The 17,730-nt window shown below is 37.1% G+C and overlaps 1 protein-coding gene across 2 annotated transcripts; it reads right to left on the bottom strand.

Moving 5' to 3' along the window:
• Positions 1-1,128: 1,128 nt before the first annotated feature.
• LOC148851759 (mitogen-activated protein kinase kinase kinase 3-like) lies at positions 1,129-8,823 on the bottom strand. 2 transcript variants are annotated; one of them, XM_088942804.1, is made up of 11 exons: positions 8,016-8,823; positions 6,476-6,799; positions 6,184-6,271; positions 5,923-5,985; positions 5,042-5,202; positions 4,862-4,937; positions 4,578-4,637; positions 4,361-4,471; positions 4,033-4,269; positions 1,908-2,011; positions 1,129-1,818 (listed from the first exon to the last, which is right to left on the bottom strand). In XM_088942804.1, exons 1-11 carry the CDS (start codon positions 8,450-8,452, stop codon positions 1,557-1,559), a joined length of 1,923 nt encoding a protein of 640 aa, XP_088798930.1. In that variant the 5' UTR covers positions 8,453-8,823; the 3' UTR covers positions 1,129-1,556. The 2 variants fall into 2 exon arrangements, with proteins under 2 accessions (XP_088798930.1, XP_088798929.1); XM_088942803.1 differs by having other exon boundaries at positions 1,908-2,014; positions 8,016-8,812.
• Positions 8,824-17,730: the final 8,907 nt, after the last annotated feature.

The raw sequence follows: 17,730 nt of genomic DNA, 5'->3' as shown, positions 1-17,730 counted from the left end.
AACTTCTTAATGAACCAGTGAAAATACTGGTAAAGCATAGGAGTCAGGATTCATTTAGGGGCATTTCAATCATGAAAGTAGAAGAAACAAAAGAAAAAAAAGAAAAACACGATAGTTTAGACACGTACAGATTCTCAGTGGATTTGTATATCAGTTTTTGAATCTTCCAAGTATTGTTATGAAACTTGAGAAGTGCCCACTTTTGGAATCCATTGTTTAACGCAGCGGGTTACATATAATCCAAACTTTAAAGTTATATCAAACTATTCACTTCTTAACAGTCCAAGTCTCCAAGATACAATTTAGACTGGAGAATCAAAATCGACTGGCAAACCAGTATTCCACAAAAGCCTTGAAAGAATTACAACAATCGGAGTCTGGGAGACCACTTGAGAAATTCACAGGGAACTATATTTCTCTAGGATAGGACTATTTTCTATTGATCTTGAGCCATTTGAGTAGTTATATTTTTGTTGTAGCTTCTGTTTTCTGTCACTTACCAAGTATAAATGTAAAAACTGTTAATCTGATGGCGTGTTAGGACTTTCCTGAACTCTAAATTCTGATCCTGTGTACAAGAAGTGGGAAGGTTCTATATTTCCCAATTTTATTTAAATGGGTTGACCTTATTTTTCGTGTTCATAAATCATACTTGAAAGTTAGCAGCATATAATTTAATCCTTTCATTCACGAGTCACGGCATATCCATTCTATAAAGATTTTCACGAACCCCAAACTAGCCGCTTTGTATGTCACGGACGTTTCCATGGTCCCGAAAAAATGACAAAAAGTAGTAAAACAAAGCCTCTTAAAAAGCTTAATAAAATAACTCACAAGTCACAACTTCAAAAGCATCCCAACCTCAACGTGAGAAACTAACCTATTGCATTTGCAAGTCAATATTTCAAAGTCCCAACTTTTTTGGTTTGCCTGTTCAGAACTTCAGATACCCTCAAATTTTGCAATCATTTTGTGCTTCAGACATCCTACTGCATTTAGAAACATGCCTGTAGAAAAATGTCTGTGTTCACATGTTAGTTGGCTATGTTATGGTATTGAACCGAAGTGCTAAAACAATGACTGCAGATAAATGGCTAAAATCATTTGAGAAAATTGACTACAAAATCATGGAAAAAGCCTCCCCAAAAGAAAAGAGAGGAGACCCGATTCATAAAAGACAAAATGGTATTCCTTATATACACAACAAATTTTGTGGTAGCCTCCCTCAGTTACAGTGGTCATGATCAAGAAGAGCTTACAATATCAAGAAATTCAACAGCCATGCTCCATACTTCCATACAAAAAGGACTGCTACCCATCCCCTCCTCCAAATTCATCCATTTGGACAATCTCAATGGTCTCACAACTTCATTTGTTTACATGGGGAAGCAAAACAAGAGATTCTTTCATTCTCATCCAATCTCAACCCCAGGAAATGCATCCATCAGTCTTTGAGAAATATAAGTATTACATCCTTTTTCAACAAATTGCACTTTTGATCCAGGAGGCATTAATCATGACCACGAAAATTTTGTTGTGTTGGTTCTTACGTGTCCTCAATAAGGTCTTGCTCTTGGGGACCCACCAGGAGTTGGGGTTCTTATTTGGGGGCTATCCCACCAAACATCAGCAATGTAATTTGTATTTGGTCTTGTTGACAAGGCCGAATAATCAGTCATGCCATAACTACTCTGTGCTATAAAGGGATAAGATAGATGAGGAGGGGAAAGAAAATAACTCCTATTTGCTGTGCAATGTTGTCGTAATGGACTTGAACAGGGAGAAACCGGTAATGACATGTTCACTCTTGCACTATCCCTGCAACAAATTATGATTGTCAAATTATTACGAAGTGAAGAACGAAGGACCTGTTAAATGTACATTTAAGATGGGATTGGAATGCATACCTTGAGATTTTTAAAGCTCTTGAAGATGTAACCACTGGCTTCATCGCATAATCTCCATGGAGCGAGGTGGTATTTATCCCCTTAAAATGGAATTCAGAGGTTGGCTGCTTCAAAAGTAAGGAGTTCAAGTCAAAGACTGGCGGAGGTCATCATTCACCAACACAAGAATTTTGGAAAATAAATGGAGAACACCTCAAATGAATAGCTATAAGGTACTTCCAAGCAAAATATGTCATCTTAGTTTATTTGGATTATATGAATTATTGAATATTTTATCATTAACATGATTGAAAAGCTAAATTGATATGATAGAAAAGATAACCTCAGCAGTCCAGAAGGAATTCCTACTATCTTCGTTAATACGAATTACTGAAAATATTCACAATATTGCACTGGAGATGCTAACCCACTTTTGTCCAACTGCATTATATCCAAGGCACTACCTGGTTACTGTACTCCGCTAAATGTTTTTACTGAGCACAAGTTTGGAGAATTCTTTCCCTCTTGCTCCCCATCAACACAACTCACATTGAGTATAAGCTTCCCTTCTAACTGTTTTATAGCAAAAGTAAATGTGATAAGTTTACTTTCCCTAGTGTGAGGCAGGTAATCTAGGGAAAAAACGAAAAGGATAAGGAAAAAGGTGTACAACATAAAAATTTTTAAGCAGCATTGTGATTTTGCTCTCACCCTTTGGTTAGTGACATGGGAAAGAGGAGATAGAGATTTAAATTCACGGCCTAAAGGCTTCCTTTCTAATATTATTATCTGAACATATTGAAGTGGCACTTTAGAGGTAGAAGTTGCAGAAACTTAAAACCAAATAATTGGTTCTTTCCATAAAAAATAACTATCCTTTTTTCATTGGTAATGGGAAACTTCATAAAAATAAAAAGAAGATTACATATATATACAAGAGGAGTAATAACCATATAAGATTGGTCATATCCTCACCCAAAAAGTTACAAAAGTGACCTAATACAGGTATAAACAGTGAGAGTTGCTCCTAATATAGCTTAATCTAGTAAACTTCCCTGCTTCCCCCCCACCCCCTCCCCAAGTCGACGAATAAGCAAGGTTCTTGCCAGATCTGCATCTCTATGGACCATGACATTTACACTGATAACAAGAGATCTAGCCTCCATGATGTGGTATCTATTCTTACATCCTGTGTAAACTTCCTTTCTGAATATTTTCTCCTCCAGTGTAAAGACTATGGTCATATAACGCATATACACCGGATCATCAAGTTGGAGTATGTAACACTACCATATCTATATGTATCTACATGGTGACTCAAAAGTTGTGCCTTTACAATATTACATCTCTGAATAATTATATAATAGACATGATACATTGTTATTGTGGCACAACCTATAATAGTTCAACATTTCTACCCTATACATGTTGCATATGCTTATAAATTAATATCATTTGGGAAATCAAACTCCTGTGGTTATTGTGGATTTCATGAAAATTCTTCCAGGCAAATATCACAAGTCAATGACCACACATTTAACAGTCAATGAAGTTGAGATATGGTCCAAAAAGAATTGTTCAACATCTAAAATCACATTGGTGAAACATTTGGAACAAAGCCCACTACATGAGATGGTGCATCAAATTGATGTCCAAATTGACAAGTATATTTGGCTTTACATGTTTTCTCTTTTATGTGTAGGGTTGAATTAAGTATCAAAATTTCGAACTTCAATTAGTACCCACTAATTAAAGGCGGTCTTCATTCCAGGAGGCAAGTTCATTTTATAATATACTTCCTTTTCAAGATAGAATTAGATATCAATGATTCAAAGGTTTTGATTTTATATCATATACAAATGTATAACAGCTTCAGGCAATTTCTTTTTTAGTTTAGTTGTCTGAGGCTCTGTTTCATTTTTATTCTTTATTTCCTTCTCAGTTTGGTTGTCTGAGGCTCTGCTTTTTTCCTCTTTGTATGTTGTTCTTCTCCTATCTTATTTTTGTCTCTTATGTTCTTTTTCTTGTACCCCTATTACATGCTTTTCTTCATAATAAACTACTCTTATCCATTGAAAAAATGAGGATTCTAAAACTCATAATTTCAATATTTTGACACAGTACTTGACAATCTACAAAACCTTACCAGTGAATGATTGCCTTCGTAGGAAGAAGGATAAACATCATTAGTTGTATTGATATGTATGACTCTTGATGCAGCTTGGTCTCGAACAAAAGGATGCTCCAATAACTGTGCAGCAGTAGGACGTGCAGATGGATCTCTCTGCAGGCAGAGCTTCAAAAAGTTCTTTGCATCATTAGAAAGGTGATCTGGAATTTCAGGGGTATCTTTGCTGTTTCCAATTTTAAATATTGCAGCCACCTGTCAGTTCCAATGAAAGAACATAGTATTAAAGTATGGTGTCACAAGAAATTAACGTTGTCAAATAAACCAAGGAAATTCAGTACGGTACCCCTTCGTATTGGCTCCAAGGTGGTTTTGTTGTTGCCATTTCAAGAATTGTACACCCAAGGCTCCAAATATCAACAGCAAGACTGTATCCGTTACTACTATTCATTATAACCTGGATAGAGTACATTGGAAAGGGAGGTTAAGGTTGGTGAGTATTATAGACATGAAAAATGAAGAAAATGGTGCAAAAAAAAAAACGAATTTCTAAATTTAAATACCTCAGGTGCCATCCAGTAAGGACTTCCTTTAAAAGAAAGCACTGAAGAATATGATGTAATCTGCTTAGAAGGAAACAGAAATGATCATCCCATTGGTAAATGGATAAACTAGAAAACTGATTACCTTATTCTACACGAACATAATTATTTGGCATAACATATTCAAGCATTAGGCCTTTATTTAACTTCTCTATTATATATCTTCATTTTATCTACGAATATATTTCTAGTTTTCTACTAGCACCTCTAGACATAATATGGTAAACAAGAACAAAAGGACTTACGTGTTTGGCCATGCCAAAGTCTGCAAGCTTGATTTCACCATTAGGATCTACAAGTATGTTGGCTCCTTTAATATCTCTGACAGGTTAAACATTTTGTTTCAGCTTCTAAAGATGGAAAGTGGAAGAATTAATGACACAAAGGAATTCCTTAGCAACAGAACTAATGTAATAATTAAGTACCTGTGTACATGATTCCTTCCATGCAAGTAGGCAAGCCCTGAAAGAATTTGTCTGGTGTAATTCTGAATAACAGGTTCCCTGAATGGACCATATTCCTGAAGTAATTTGTGTATGGAGCCCCCGGATACATACTCCAAATAAACTGAGAGCGTTTCTTCTCCCTGTATACATTAACTCTTCAGGATCATTCCAATTTTCAGGGCTCATTAATTAGGATATACAGAGTGAAATTGGTCCCCTATTAAATATAAATATTGGGTTAATCCTACATTGAGACGGTTAAGGAGGCTTGACATATGATTTGAATGTATTCTTTTCATATAAATCCAGTTGTAAATACCTTTCAGTTAAAACAATGACAAGCACAATTCAAATGTGCAAAGGCCTGGCCAATCAACTTGTCCTAGCTGTGAGCAGGTCACTCTTCTAATCCTGTTCTTCATCATATGGTTTGTGCATGTGAGAACTGTACTATATAAGTCCATATTGAGACCTATTGTACAGTAGAAAAGTATGAAATATGAAACCTAAGATTTCCATCCAGTTCAATGCTGAAGCATAAATGCTCATGGGGTGTGAATCAGAATGGGTAAAGCTAGAGATTGTCAGAACATGGTGCTCTCTAATCCAGAGTTTCTGGTCTCATTTACGTATCACATGCCTCAAACCTGACAAGGGTTAGATGATTAAACACCTCCCCGAAAAGGAAAAAAAATAGTATGGATTTTACAGTTATAGGTAAATGCATCATGCTACCAACATTTTAAAATAATCAATGAATGTTCTATGCTGGTAGGAGATTATATGAATGATAGCAACACAAATCTTCTGAACACGGAGAGGTTTTTCAACTGAAGTCAGAAAAGAATAATTGTACTTACCAGTTCACTTCCATAGTACTGAACAATGTTTGGATGTGAGAGCTGACTAAGCAATGATATCTCCTGCTTCACACAAATAAAGCGAGTTAAATTACTGTAATAGCATTGAACCACATAAAAAGTTAAAACAAGGGTACTTTAGTTACATGGGCACATCCTGTTTCAGATATAATAATCATGCCCTAAGGGTACTTTTTTCTGTGCAGAATAATACTTCCGACTAATCAGATATGTATGTGTGTGCAAGAGGGAGAGAGAGACCTGATTCAGTTGCCTGAGACATTCTTTTGAGGTATGATCATCAGAAATGACTCTGACTTCCTTTATAGCACACATTTGTCCACTCTCACTGTTATAATACATGTAGAATATGAATAAAGATAAATAAATGATTTTTTTCTCTTCATGTACTAACATAAATTTCTTTTTGTTTCTCATTCCTACTACTGATTGTTTATCTCTTGCTAAAGAAAAGATGTAACCAGTTCAGAACTAATAAATAGTTACATAGGAATTTTAGTGAAAATAGGCTCAATAAGAGGAATTACTGTACCTATTAAATCCAAGATAAACATGCCCAAATGTCCCCCTTCCTAGAAGCTTTCCTTTCTTCCAAGTTGATCTAAGACTATGTGCATGTTCAAAGGCTCCACTACTTCTTCTGGTGGGTGAGGCACAAGGGTTGGTAGGAGAACCTGGAGGAAGTGGCAATGGATGACATATACTCCTCCCATCTTCTGGCCTCCCTGTTGCAGAGTCTAGACTAATACCAAACAATCGTTGATGCAAAGGTGATGAAGGAGTGGTGGGGGTGGCTGCTCTTGATCCTGGACCTGGACTTCTTGATCTTTGGCTGACCTTAGTTTCACCATGTGCTCTGGGATTCCCATACAAAACACTTCTGTTAGTAAACATTAGAGAAGCATAAATGAAACCATTTGCGTGGAAGTTTTAAAGTTTTCAGTCTAAGAACAATGGATCCATCATCCATGTGCTTGACTTCTTAACAGAGAGAACGAAATTAGAGAATTTTATCTGAAACTGCGGTAGATTTCATGCTTAGAACTGCGATGTACAAACTGTTTCAATTGTTTCAAGGATTACTCAATGCAAAGTTCTAAAACTGGGAATCTATCAAGGTTTCAGTTCACATTGTCTAGTTTCATTATCTGATAATAAGTCAAGCACATAGATCCATCACTCTTTAAGATTGGAACGTTTACAACTACGAAATTCATAATCAGAAAACCCAAATTGAACAAAAAGAGAAACCGTCGAAATGAACAAAAAACTCTTTAGCAAACATAAGATTTGGCAGCTGAAATTCATATACCAAAAGTATTGTAGTGAAAATTAGGAAATAAGACCAGCTTGATTGGTAGGAAAAGTCTACTAGTGTTAATATCACATATAAATGCCGGGTTGGTTTAATAGAAAACATGAGAGAAACAGAAAATTAAGGGAAATTTCTGAAGGAATTTTCTGATCCATGAGGCTGAAGCCCCCAACCGGCTTACAGATCTAAAAGAGAAAAAAGAAGAGGAAAAAGGAACATGTAGATAAAAGAAAACAGGAAATTCCCTATTCCCTTCCGGAAAATGAGAACAAAACGAAAACGAAACAAAAACAAAATATGAAGAGATTAAAAACAGGACACAGATGAAAGTCAGATAATATGAACAAAAAACGATGAAAGCAAGATAAAGAGCATGAAAAAAGGAAATAAAACGCCATATCCACATCTTCAGAGAAAAGAAGGGGGAAAACAGACACTAATCAACCATGACTTTGCAGGAACCAATTGATATATACTAAACTTTGAGAAAATTTCAGAAAACAAAGTCCAATACTATGTCTTCATACCATTTCATTATCATAACAAGTGATCATCTTCTCCAACAGAAATAACCCATCAATCAACTAATCAGCTAAAATTCGAATCACAACCTACGCCTCTTGACACAGACAACAAACCCACATGAACATCCTCAACAAAAACCAATCTTTCAAACCTTTTCATGACAAACAACCCCCTGAAACCACAAATTCCAATCCAGACAGCAAAGCAAAAGGAAGAAGGTCGAGACACCCACCTGTAACCACCAAATAACCCAAGATCAGGAGCCGGATCATCGGAAGACCCAGATGAGCTGATACTCGAGACCGACCCAGACCCAGACCCACCTCCATGATCAATCCCTAGAAACGGCGGCGAAGACGACACCGACGGCCGAGGCAAAGGATGGCCCCTCCTCTCCGCTACACCAACATGGCCATCTGAATCCGAACCAAAAGAAGACCCACCAAAGCCACCGGCGGCAACCACAAAATCCTTACTAGTCCTGGCCGAATCACGAGCTATGAAGATGGTCGCCGCCTCATCCAAACTCTTGGATTTCTCCTTCCCCTTCTTATCGTTCTTGATTTCCAAACCTTTGCTATAATTCTGCTTGCTCTCTTGTTCCTTCAGTTGCTGCTGTTGTTCTACCTTGCTGCTTTTCTGAGACTTTCTTCCCCACCAAGCAGGCATTTTTTTGTCATCCAGACACAGATACAGAGATAATAGATAGAGATGCAGAGAAAGTTTTTATTTGCTTTGTCCTTCCCTTTCCTTTTCCGCAATTCCGCCTCCAAATTTATATATTGTGTATATATTTCTTGTAGAGAACAACAGATTGAGATAGAAAGTGAGTGAGACAGACTTGAGAGAGATATCAAGAGGGTAGGCTTGGCTACAGTCGGTTACAGCTCAGCCAGATGGATCGGCGGGCGATGGTTGGATGAGTAACCAGTGATGACGTGGCGCCGTAGAGAGAGAAAGTATGTAGAGAGAGAGACAGACAGACAGAAAGTGGGTATGCAGTGTATGGATTGTAGGGAATGCTTGGTGGGAAGAAGAGAGAATCCAAATGGGGGTGTGTGCTTAAAGAGAGAAAGAGAGAGAGAGAGAGAGACCGCGTCGGCGCGTGAAGAGTAAGGAATGCTTCCTCTGGACCGGGCCGACCTCTGTTGTGTTGTTTGTGTTATTTCTGAAAACCTTCTGAGCCTGAGATGGAATCATTGAAGGAAGGAGGCGTGTGTGTTGGGCCGCTGGATTTGGTGTCATCATCCGGTGTACGACGTCCTTTCTTTTTTAGTTATTTCTTTTGACGTGGCGGCTTTTTATAGGTTGGATCCATAGACCCCTTGCGCACGTGCAGATGAATGAGCCTGTTGTAGAGTTGGTTTTGTGGGTCCTACTAATTAGCTTTCTTCATGACCGTTCGATCTGATGGTTTGATCTTATCTCAATATGGCCCATTATCTAAGTTCATTCTTATCTTCTTTTCCTATGGACAGTGATCACAAACGGGGCACATTCCTGGTATGGTGGGAGAGCATACACCGAAAAGGACAAAAGTCAATTTATTTTTATAGGGGTGTTTTTGTCTTTTCATAACATAAAAAATTCTTTTCCATGTTTATTCTCATTCTTATCCGGTTCATACAACTGTAGTGAAATGGTGCACGAATCGGGTCAACCCGTTTAGCATGGGTGTCATGGGTACATTTTCTAATATTTGGTATTTTTAGATATTATTCATATTAAATTATGAAATTTAATTATTCACTTCACAAAATTAATTAAATGTAATTAAAACTAATGTTAAATACTTATTTTGTTTTTGTTTGAAGAGAATCAGTTGCATATGCAATTTAATTGGAGCATAAATCTAAAAATATTACCAAAAACATGAAATAACCAATAAGGATTTTAGTTTGTATTAGTGAAAATTTGACTCTTTGAATTTTATAGACAAATAATAATCTCAATATATAACTCATGATTAGTTTTTGGAAATTCCACATACAATTGTTTTCAGAGTTATATGATTCTTTGAAGAAGTCTGAATTGAGACAATTTTAGTTTAACTCAAAAGCTGAAGTTGGTTAGTAGTACTTTTGTGGAAAGCATAAACAATAATCTTGTATAAGATACAAGTTTCACTGGCAAATTTCTTAAACTACTTGTATGGTTTAAGAAATTGACTAATTATATCCCTATTATTTTAGTATTGTCTTAAAGTATTTTTACTGTTTTTAACAATTGACTAAATCTTACTTACGGTCTGTGTCTTAAAAAGATTATTTTGCCCATCATTCAAAAACTCAAACTCCTTATTCAACGGAAGACATTGTTGGTGATCTTCAAGCTCTTTGGTTCCCATAAATGCCGAGGACAGGCCTTAAAATCTCAATGGTTATGATGAGAGACATAAAATGGGTTGAGGTGGAGGGGGCCGAGCAACAATTGTGGTGCTCAAGAATGGAGACTAGGTCTTGGGAGCAGGTAGGCATTTGAAGGACTTGGGTGAAGGGGGATGAAACAGATCGGCAAGGGAGATGAAAACAGAAATTGCCCTTGTCCCCTTCCTCTCGACCGATGATAACCCCTTCCTCCTTCAACCTCTCTCTCTCTCTCTCTTCCCTCCATCCTTCTCTTTCTTCCTGTTCTCCTTTTTCTTCTTCAAATTTGCCCTTGTTATTTCAGGTTTCTCTTCTTGTAAACCTAAAATTTTCATGAACTTGATTCTACCGTTCGGAGCAATGGTGCTTTAAGAGGAGGTGGAACTCAAAGTTCTTTCCGTTGGACACATTTGCTGCAACCTCTCCCCGATGTTTATTTGTAGACTCTTTTTGGGCTTTAAAGAAACAGTTGCCACTGGAACCGGATACCCACGCTAACTTCAATCCAACCGCTCTTGCTTCGGGACGAGGCCGGCCAATTCTTCGAGGAGGCGGAACTCAGAGCATCTGATAATGAATGGACTCTGAGTTCCACCTGACAATGAAATGTGGGAGATCAAACTGATCAATGGCTTTGCAAAATCATAAATGGATTTTGACGCGGCCTTGAGAGCATTTGACAATGAATTTGGGGAGAAGTTCCTACCTTCCTGAGCATTTTTTTCTTAGAAAGCTTTCTGCTTGAGCTTCTCACTCAGACCAGGGAGTGATGGGGGAAAGAGTGGCCAAAAACCGTCAAGATGTATGCTGGAGATAGGTGAGAACACTGAGAAAGTACCGCTGATGTGTGTTTACTGTTCTCATCAAGAAGACGATAAACATTGACTGAACAAAGGGGGAAAAAAGAATGGGTGGTAAATGGAAGAGAAAGAATGGAGGAAAGGATGATAAAATGGAGAGAAAACAGATGGAGGGGAAGAGAGTACTTCTAGTTGCCACCGCCGTGCTTTCATTTTGATATTGAACATGATGAACAATAACTTCAGCCCATTAGATGTGACCGCCAGAATGAACGTTGACGCCGAAGAAGAATGTGGATTCCGAACTTGTTCTAGACTCTTGGGCAAGAGATGGAGACAGAAGGATAGAGAACGGGTATTGAGGTCAGAGAGGGTCGAAGTGGAAATGGGATTTGGGTGATTGCCAATATCCTCCTCCCACCAGAGAACTCTACGGCCATTGAAGAAGATAAAACAAAAAATTAAAATGATAAATGTCTTCTATGGAGTTGAATGTTGTAGTTGCAGTAGGGAAGAGATGAGCTTCGCAAAATCATGTACAGTAACCTCATGACCGGAGAATAGATGTTCAGATATTTGGCTTCTCATTCTCCGGTGTTGCCTTTTCAATGTTCAAAATAATCGCCGCTGCTACCTCCACAAGTTGCAGATTTGTAGAAATGGACTTAGAATTGATTGGCAGTGAAAACAAAAAAAAGGGTATTTTGGGTATAATTTAAAATTAAATCAAATACGATAAATCACGTGTAAACAGTCTCTAATGAAGACTCAATGAGAAAGGAGCTGTATATAAATTGTTAGAAATAGTAGAGACAATACTAAAATAATAAAGATATATTTAGTCAGTTTCCTAAACCTTAAAGATAGTTTAATGAATTTGCCCTTTCTTTAAAGACCAAAATGCCCACCATTATTCTAAGAGAAGAATCTTGGGATTAATTTTAAGGACAAGGGCTCTTTTCCAATGATGAGAATACAACTGTCATGTTTTTTAAAAGCAATTTTGTTGATGAGACAGTCGTTTTTGTTTTAAAAAACAAAGCATGTTAGCAACCCCATTGACATAGAGACCGGATCTTCTCCTCACTTAGGGAGGCTCACATGCAAATACTATCAGTCATTGGGAACATCTCCCATACTTATAACTTATTATTCATGAGAGATGTTACAAATACACGGTGAATATGCATGTGAGGCATCCAAATGTGAGGAGCACATCATGTTCCATTGGCATATCCCATTTTTCATCTTGATAGAGAACGGGGTGGGGTTGGGGCACCCTTCACCTTACCCAAAACCCCTTACCCCATCCCTGTCTCATCTTTCATGATAGGGTAGGTTCGGAGAAGGGGAATCCTCAATTTTTTTTCTTTTTAATCTCGAAACAATCACTTAAAAATACATAATATTTGAAGGCATTTAAAAATAGTATTATAGAAATTTGAGATATTTTAAAAAAATTAGGATATTTCAAAAATTAAATATTAAATCTAAGCATATTTTGAGACCAAGGGAAACGGTCTAACTTGGGGCGGGACTCGGGAGTGGTGCGGCTCCAGTTTTATGGGGGGGAATTGCCCGTCCAGTGCTACTTTCTCAAATATTAGAGTGGTTGGCATTACTTTCTGGGTCCTACGTGGCTAAACAATGGCTGTAACCAATGGCAATATTCCAAATCAACTGGTAGAGAATTGGAGATGCATGCATGGATGTGTGCATTAATTATGTGTAGCACAAGCACACTCATCATTTATTTGTACGATGTAGAAAGCTTCAACCAGTCTGTTTCAGGTTTCAACGCGAAAAAAGCACTGAAGCAATTTTGATTTCAGCTGATGAATGATGAATCACTGTATTTTATACCCAAAATTGCTCCGTCTTTTACCGTGAAAACTTTGTCTACTTTCTCCTCTTTTTACGGTGAATACTTTATTTTACGCCCCTCTTACGTTCCAAACAAACAGAAACAGTCTGTCTCTGTCAGTAGTTGAAAAACACGGCAAATTACCAGCCTTCTGCCACCTCCAATCCAATACGGTCTCTTGCCTTACAGTTCTTCCATGAGATGAGAAACTTCATGGAAGCTGCAACAAAATGAGCCCTCAGCGTCCCATTTTTGTCCCAGTTTTTTCTGGGGCGACCGTCTTACCCAGAATGGGGAATTTTGTGGCGCTTTCTGGTACCCAAAAAGAAAAAAACGAAAAACGATATGGGTCAATGGATGAATAGCTAGCTTTGGAAAATGAAAACGAAGTTGTTTTTTTTGTCCCCTTGTTGCGCCCATCTCTGCTTCACGTGATGAAAGTATAAAACCCTCTATTGACCTCTAATGTTTTTGCATCACGGCAGCCGTCACCTTCGCAGGATTTACATTATCAGGGTTGAGTACTTTGAGTTTTGTTTTTTATTTATTCCGGTAACGCAGTGAAGAAGCTTTGGTTGATTGGGAAGGCTAATTGATCTGGTATTGAGAGTTGAGAGGGTGGGGGGGGGGGGTCAATGTGAGATTTGTTTAGTTTTATAAACTTAGTGCTTGATTCTGGGTTGAAGATGAAGTGGGGTTAGGGTTAATTTAGTTTTGTAAACTTAGTGCTTGATTCTGGGTTGAAGATGAAGTGGGGTTAGGGTTAATTTAGTTTTGTAAACTTAGTGCTTGATTCTGGGTTGAAGATGAAGTGGGGTTAGGGTTAATTTAGTTTTGTAAACTTAGTGCTTGATTTTGGGTTGAAGATGAAGTGGGGTTAGGGTTAATTTAGTTTTGTAAACTTAGTGCTTTTTTAACCAATTGTAGAAGTCAGATTTGGGTTAGACTTCCATACAGAAATGTCGAAAGTCAACCAAGCACTGAAACTACAATCACAGTACTATTATTTAAGCCTTTCTCCCAAGAAATCAAGTTGTCTTTCTCTCTCAAAATCTCAAAGGGAAAAAGATCCATTGCTTGTTGATCAAGTATAATTAATAGATGCCACACAACTCTCTATTAATTAACAGAATGATCTTGATCATCATGGGATTGAGGAGATGGATGGATGTTTACTTACCAATCTACCCCCCCCCCCCTCCCCCTAATCTACAACCACATTAGTCTTTTGACACAAACGGGCAAAAATCAAATTTGTCAACGCCCATTAAGCAACGGTACTTTCAAGTACGGTATGGTGTTTTAGTTTTCAAAATTGTATTTAGGGCTAAATTTGGAAGTAGAATAAATACAAATATGTAATGTATACAAAATATAAGGTTTTGTACTTTATATTTGTATTTGCACTCTTTGCAAGTTAAGCTTAATAGTATTTTAAAGGAGGCAGGCAGGAAAGTAAGATATTTTAGCATATGAGACTATGGAAATTATTTATTGTAGTTTAAATGGAAGCCATTAGGCAGCAGATTAGACAAATGAAATGGAAATATTTCCTATTGTAACACCCTCGTTGCATAATCCAAAGTGGTATAAATTAAATGTTTAAACTTTAAAATTAAAAAAATTAACCCATCATGATTTTGGTAAAGTCAAAATGCCTACATGGCGCTTACGTTCGAGCTAACATTGGCTTTTGGGACCAACAACCTATGCTATGCTATTGAGTTCACGCATCCACGCATTCACGCTCCATGTCTATCTTTTTCGTTAAAAGTGAATAGGGGTAATTATAATTATAATTACTATTTTACCCATTCTTATCCTAACGTGGCATTCCCAAGAATGTTTTCAACATAAGCTATTAGTCCCCAACAGCCAACACTGTGATGTGGCATACTGAAAATTAGAAAATAAACCATTTTTCTTAATTTGACATATTCTTGTTGCCAAAAAATATCTTTTAATTAGTCAGTGTGTCCTTATCAAATATATTTAATGCAAAACATCCAAAAATCAAAATCAGACATGACTTGAATTGCTACTTAGGGGTTGAATGTAGTGATTGATGGAACTGAATCTGATCATGAAATACAAAAACAAGTTAAGTGGTCCTTCAATAATCTTTTATTTCTTTAGAATTGTTATTCTCATGTTAACACACACAGAAATTAATAAAGATGCCAGCTACAATTGTTTGTGAAGTCTTTTGTTGGAGATGGGTTGAGCTTGAGGATCTCTTGCCATATATCAAATCTTAATCTGCGAACCATTTCAACCATTGACCGTTAGGGTTGTAAATGGATTGGATCCAATGGCAGTATGTTCAGATTCGAATCAGATTTTATCGGATTCGAAACGAATTTGGATTTTTATTGAATATTGAATAGTATTAATATATTAATACTATATATTGTCGATAAAATGAAATAAATTTGACATTTTGACATTAATATTATATTTCAATATTAACAGATAAAGGGTGAATCCATATTCTATCCAATTATAAACAGATGGAATAAGAATTTGAATTGAAATAAACAGACGTCTATTGACAGCCATAAATGTAACAAGATTTATATAACCACCGACCCCATATAGTTGGAATAAAGCTTGGATCGTCGAGGTGAAGATGATGATGATGGGTTGAGGAAACCATATTCCAAACTGCAGCCTCCATGGACCTTTCACCGTAGTCCGTAGAGGATCTGTGGAAAATGGCTAACAAACGGTGCCAATGTCGTGGAAGAAACATCAAGCTAGTGCTCTGGGGTCGGGAGACTCGCGGACATTATGGTGCAACATTTGCGGGGATGAAGCAACGTCGTCATCTGTCGTCGTGGGTCCTTTCTCTTTTATTAGGGTTTTTTTCTGGATATTATTATTAATTTTTTAAGATGGTTTGAACGATTCAACGTTAAGATATATGGATTGTGTTTTCGTTTTACTCGGTCTGCTCAGGCTTGGTATAAGGACGATGCATGTAATCATTTACTCGGGAGGACTGGTGCTGACCTTCGGGTGACTTGATCCGGTCTTCGTATGTGACAGGGTCGCAGGGCTACAACAGTCAACAAATTCTAATATTACTGAATTTTGGTGGACCAGATCTGGTTGGGCTTAACTACATCATGTTTCTCATACCAACTATCTTGGGATTATCTATAAAATAAGCCAAGGAATTGGTAGCTAGGTTTAACGCGTTTCTGAGGTCAATACTATCATCATTAATCAAATTATTATTATTATTATTATTATTATTATTTTGATGAATTTTATAAATGCCACTTTTAATTAAATTAAGGGGTTATAGTAAGGGTAAGTTTTGGGCCTAATATCAATAAAAATAATTTTTTTTAACATATTTTTTAAAATATGTTAACTATTTTAAAAATATATCACATAAAGGCAAAAGCACCGTTAGTCTTCTTCCTCTTCAAACCATCGAATAAACATGTTTTAGGACACCTGAATCGGGACCCGTCCACTTCAATCCTCTTGTTTCCCCTGTACATCCACTTCAGTCGCTTAATCTGCTATACCCTTTTTCGATTGACACTAAAACAAAGCTTGGGTTCCTCTCCACTCATGCTGCAATCACCGACAACACCTGTTTGGGCTTCCCTGTTTTGGTTCTGCTGTATATTTCCCTTTGAGAATCACCGACAAGAAGGATCATCACATCATCAATGATAACGTTGACGTAGAACCCAGATTGGGGTTCGGTGCTGGAGGTGACAAACTTGGCTTTGGTGAGATTCCAATAGATTTCAACCTTCTCCATTAGATTGGTGCTGCCAGAGGTGGGTGGAACGACGGTGGCGACATTGGTGGATGGTGGTTATTGAGGTTCATGGGACTGAGGCGGAAGCAAGATGGGAAAGAGTTAGAGGAAGAAGATGAACAGTTTTTTTGCCCTTATTTAATATATTTTTAAAAAATTTAACATATTTTAGAAATTATATTAAAATGATTATTTTTATTGATATTAGGGCCCAAAAATTGCCCTTATTAGCTAAAATGCCTTTTAAAAATATAAAATGGATTAACTTTAGATGATTTTTTTAAATTTTCTCTAATTTAGGCCTCTGGTTTTGCCTTGAATTAAGTGATAGCTATTTGAAACCAATGTTTTAAAAAATGACCAAAACTTCTAGCCACTAGTTTTTAACTGTTTGGTAATGACTTATTATTCTAACAAAAAATTAAAAGAATAATTAAAATAAAAACAACCAAAATCCATTGAATAAATCGAATAGGTTGACAATTCGATCACCTAGTTCAATAGGTCATTGATTGATTCAACGATTTTTAATCAGGGACCAGATTTGGAGTAAAATGAAACCAATTACTTAGATGGTTTTCCGGCCAAATGGTCTAACCGTCCAAGTCATATTTGGAAATAATTAATAACTATTGTATTCAACTAACCTGATTTGTATCCCCTAGTGGCATTAGGATTTGATCCTAGGTCTCCTACAACCAGCCAAAATATGAATTCGCATCTGCCCCACATAAGGGGGCACCCCACAACTCCCACAACACATCCTCGTGGTGTATTGAGAACATCTCATGATGATAACATCATCATTGGAATACATGGTGGAGATGTGTTGTGGAACATTATGGGGCGCCCCCCTTGTGGGGGTGCAGATGTGAACTCCCAAAACACCTAAGCCACCATCAGTTACATGGTAGTGAATAGCTTTTCCTTTTGGCAATATGCACGTACCACGTTCACATTTTATACGACCCACACTTACCTAACCGTTAGGTATTTTCCTCCATTTTTTTCTGGACAACTTCTAGCAAAAAACAATGTGGGCCAATGTTTTCAATCCATCGTTGATCTGGTTGATTGAACCGTTCAAATCATTACTTTGTTATAATTTTAGGTATGACTCAGTCAAGAATTATCAG

Source organism: Nelumbo lutea, chromosome 5, assembly GCF_056320005.1.
Source record: "Nelumbo lutea isolate HS-2025 chromosome 5, American lotus-T2T, whole genome shotgun sequence".
In the NCBI taxonomy this organism is placed as follows: domain Eukaryota; kingdom Viridiplantae; phylum Streptophyta; class Magnoliopsida; order Proteales; family Nelumbonaceae; genus Nelumbo; species Nelumbo lutea.
The sequence above is the reverse complement of the archived record's forward strand: the minus strand, read 5'-3'. Positions and strand labels throughout refer to the sequence as shown.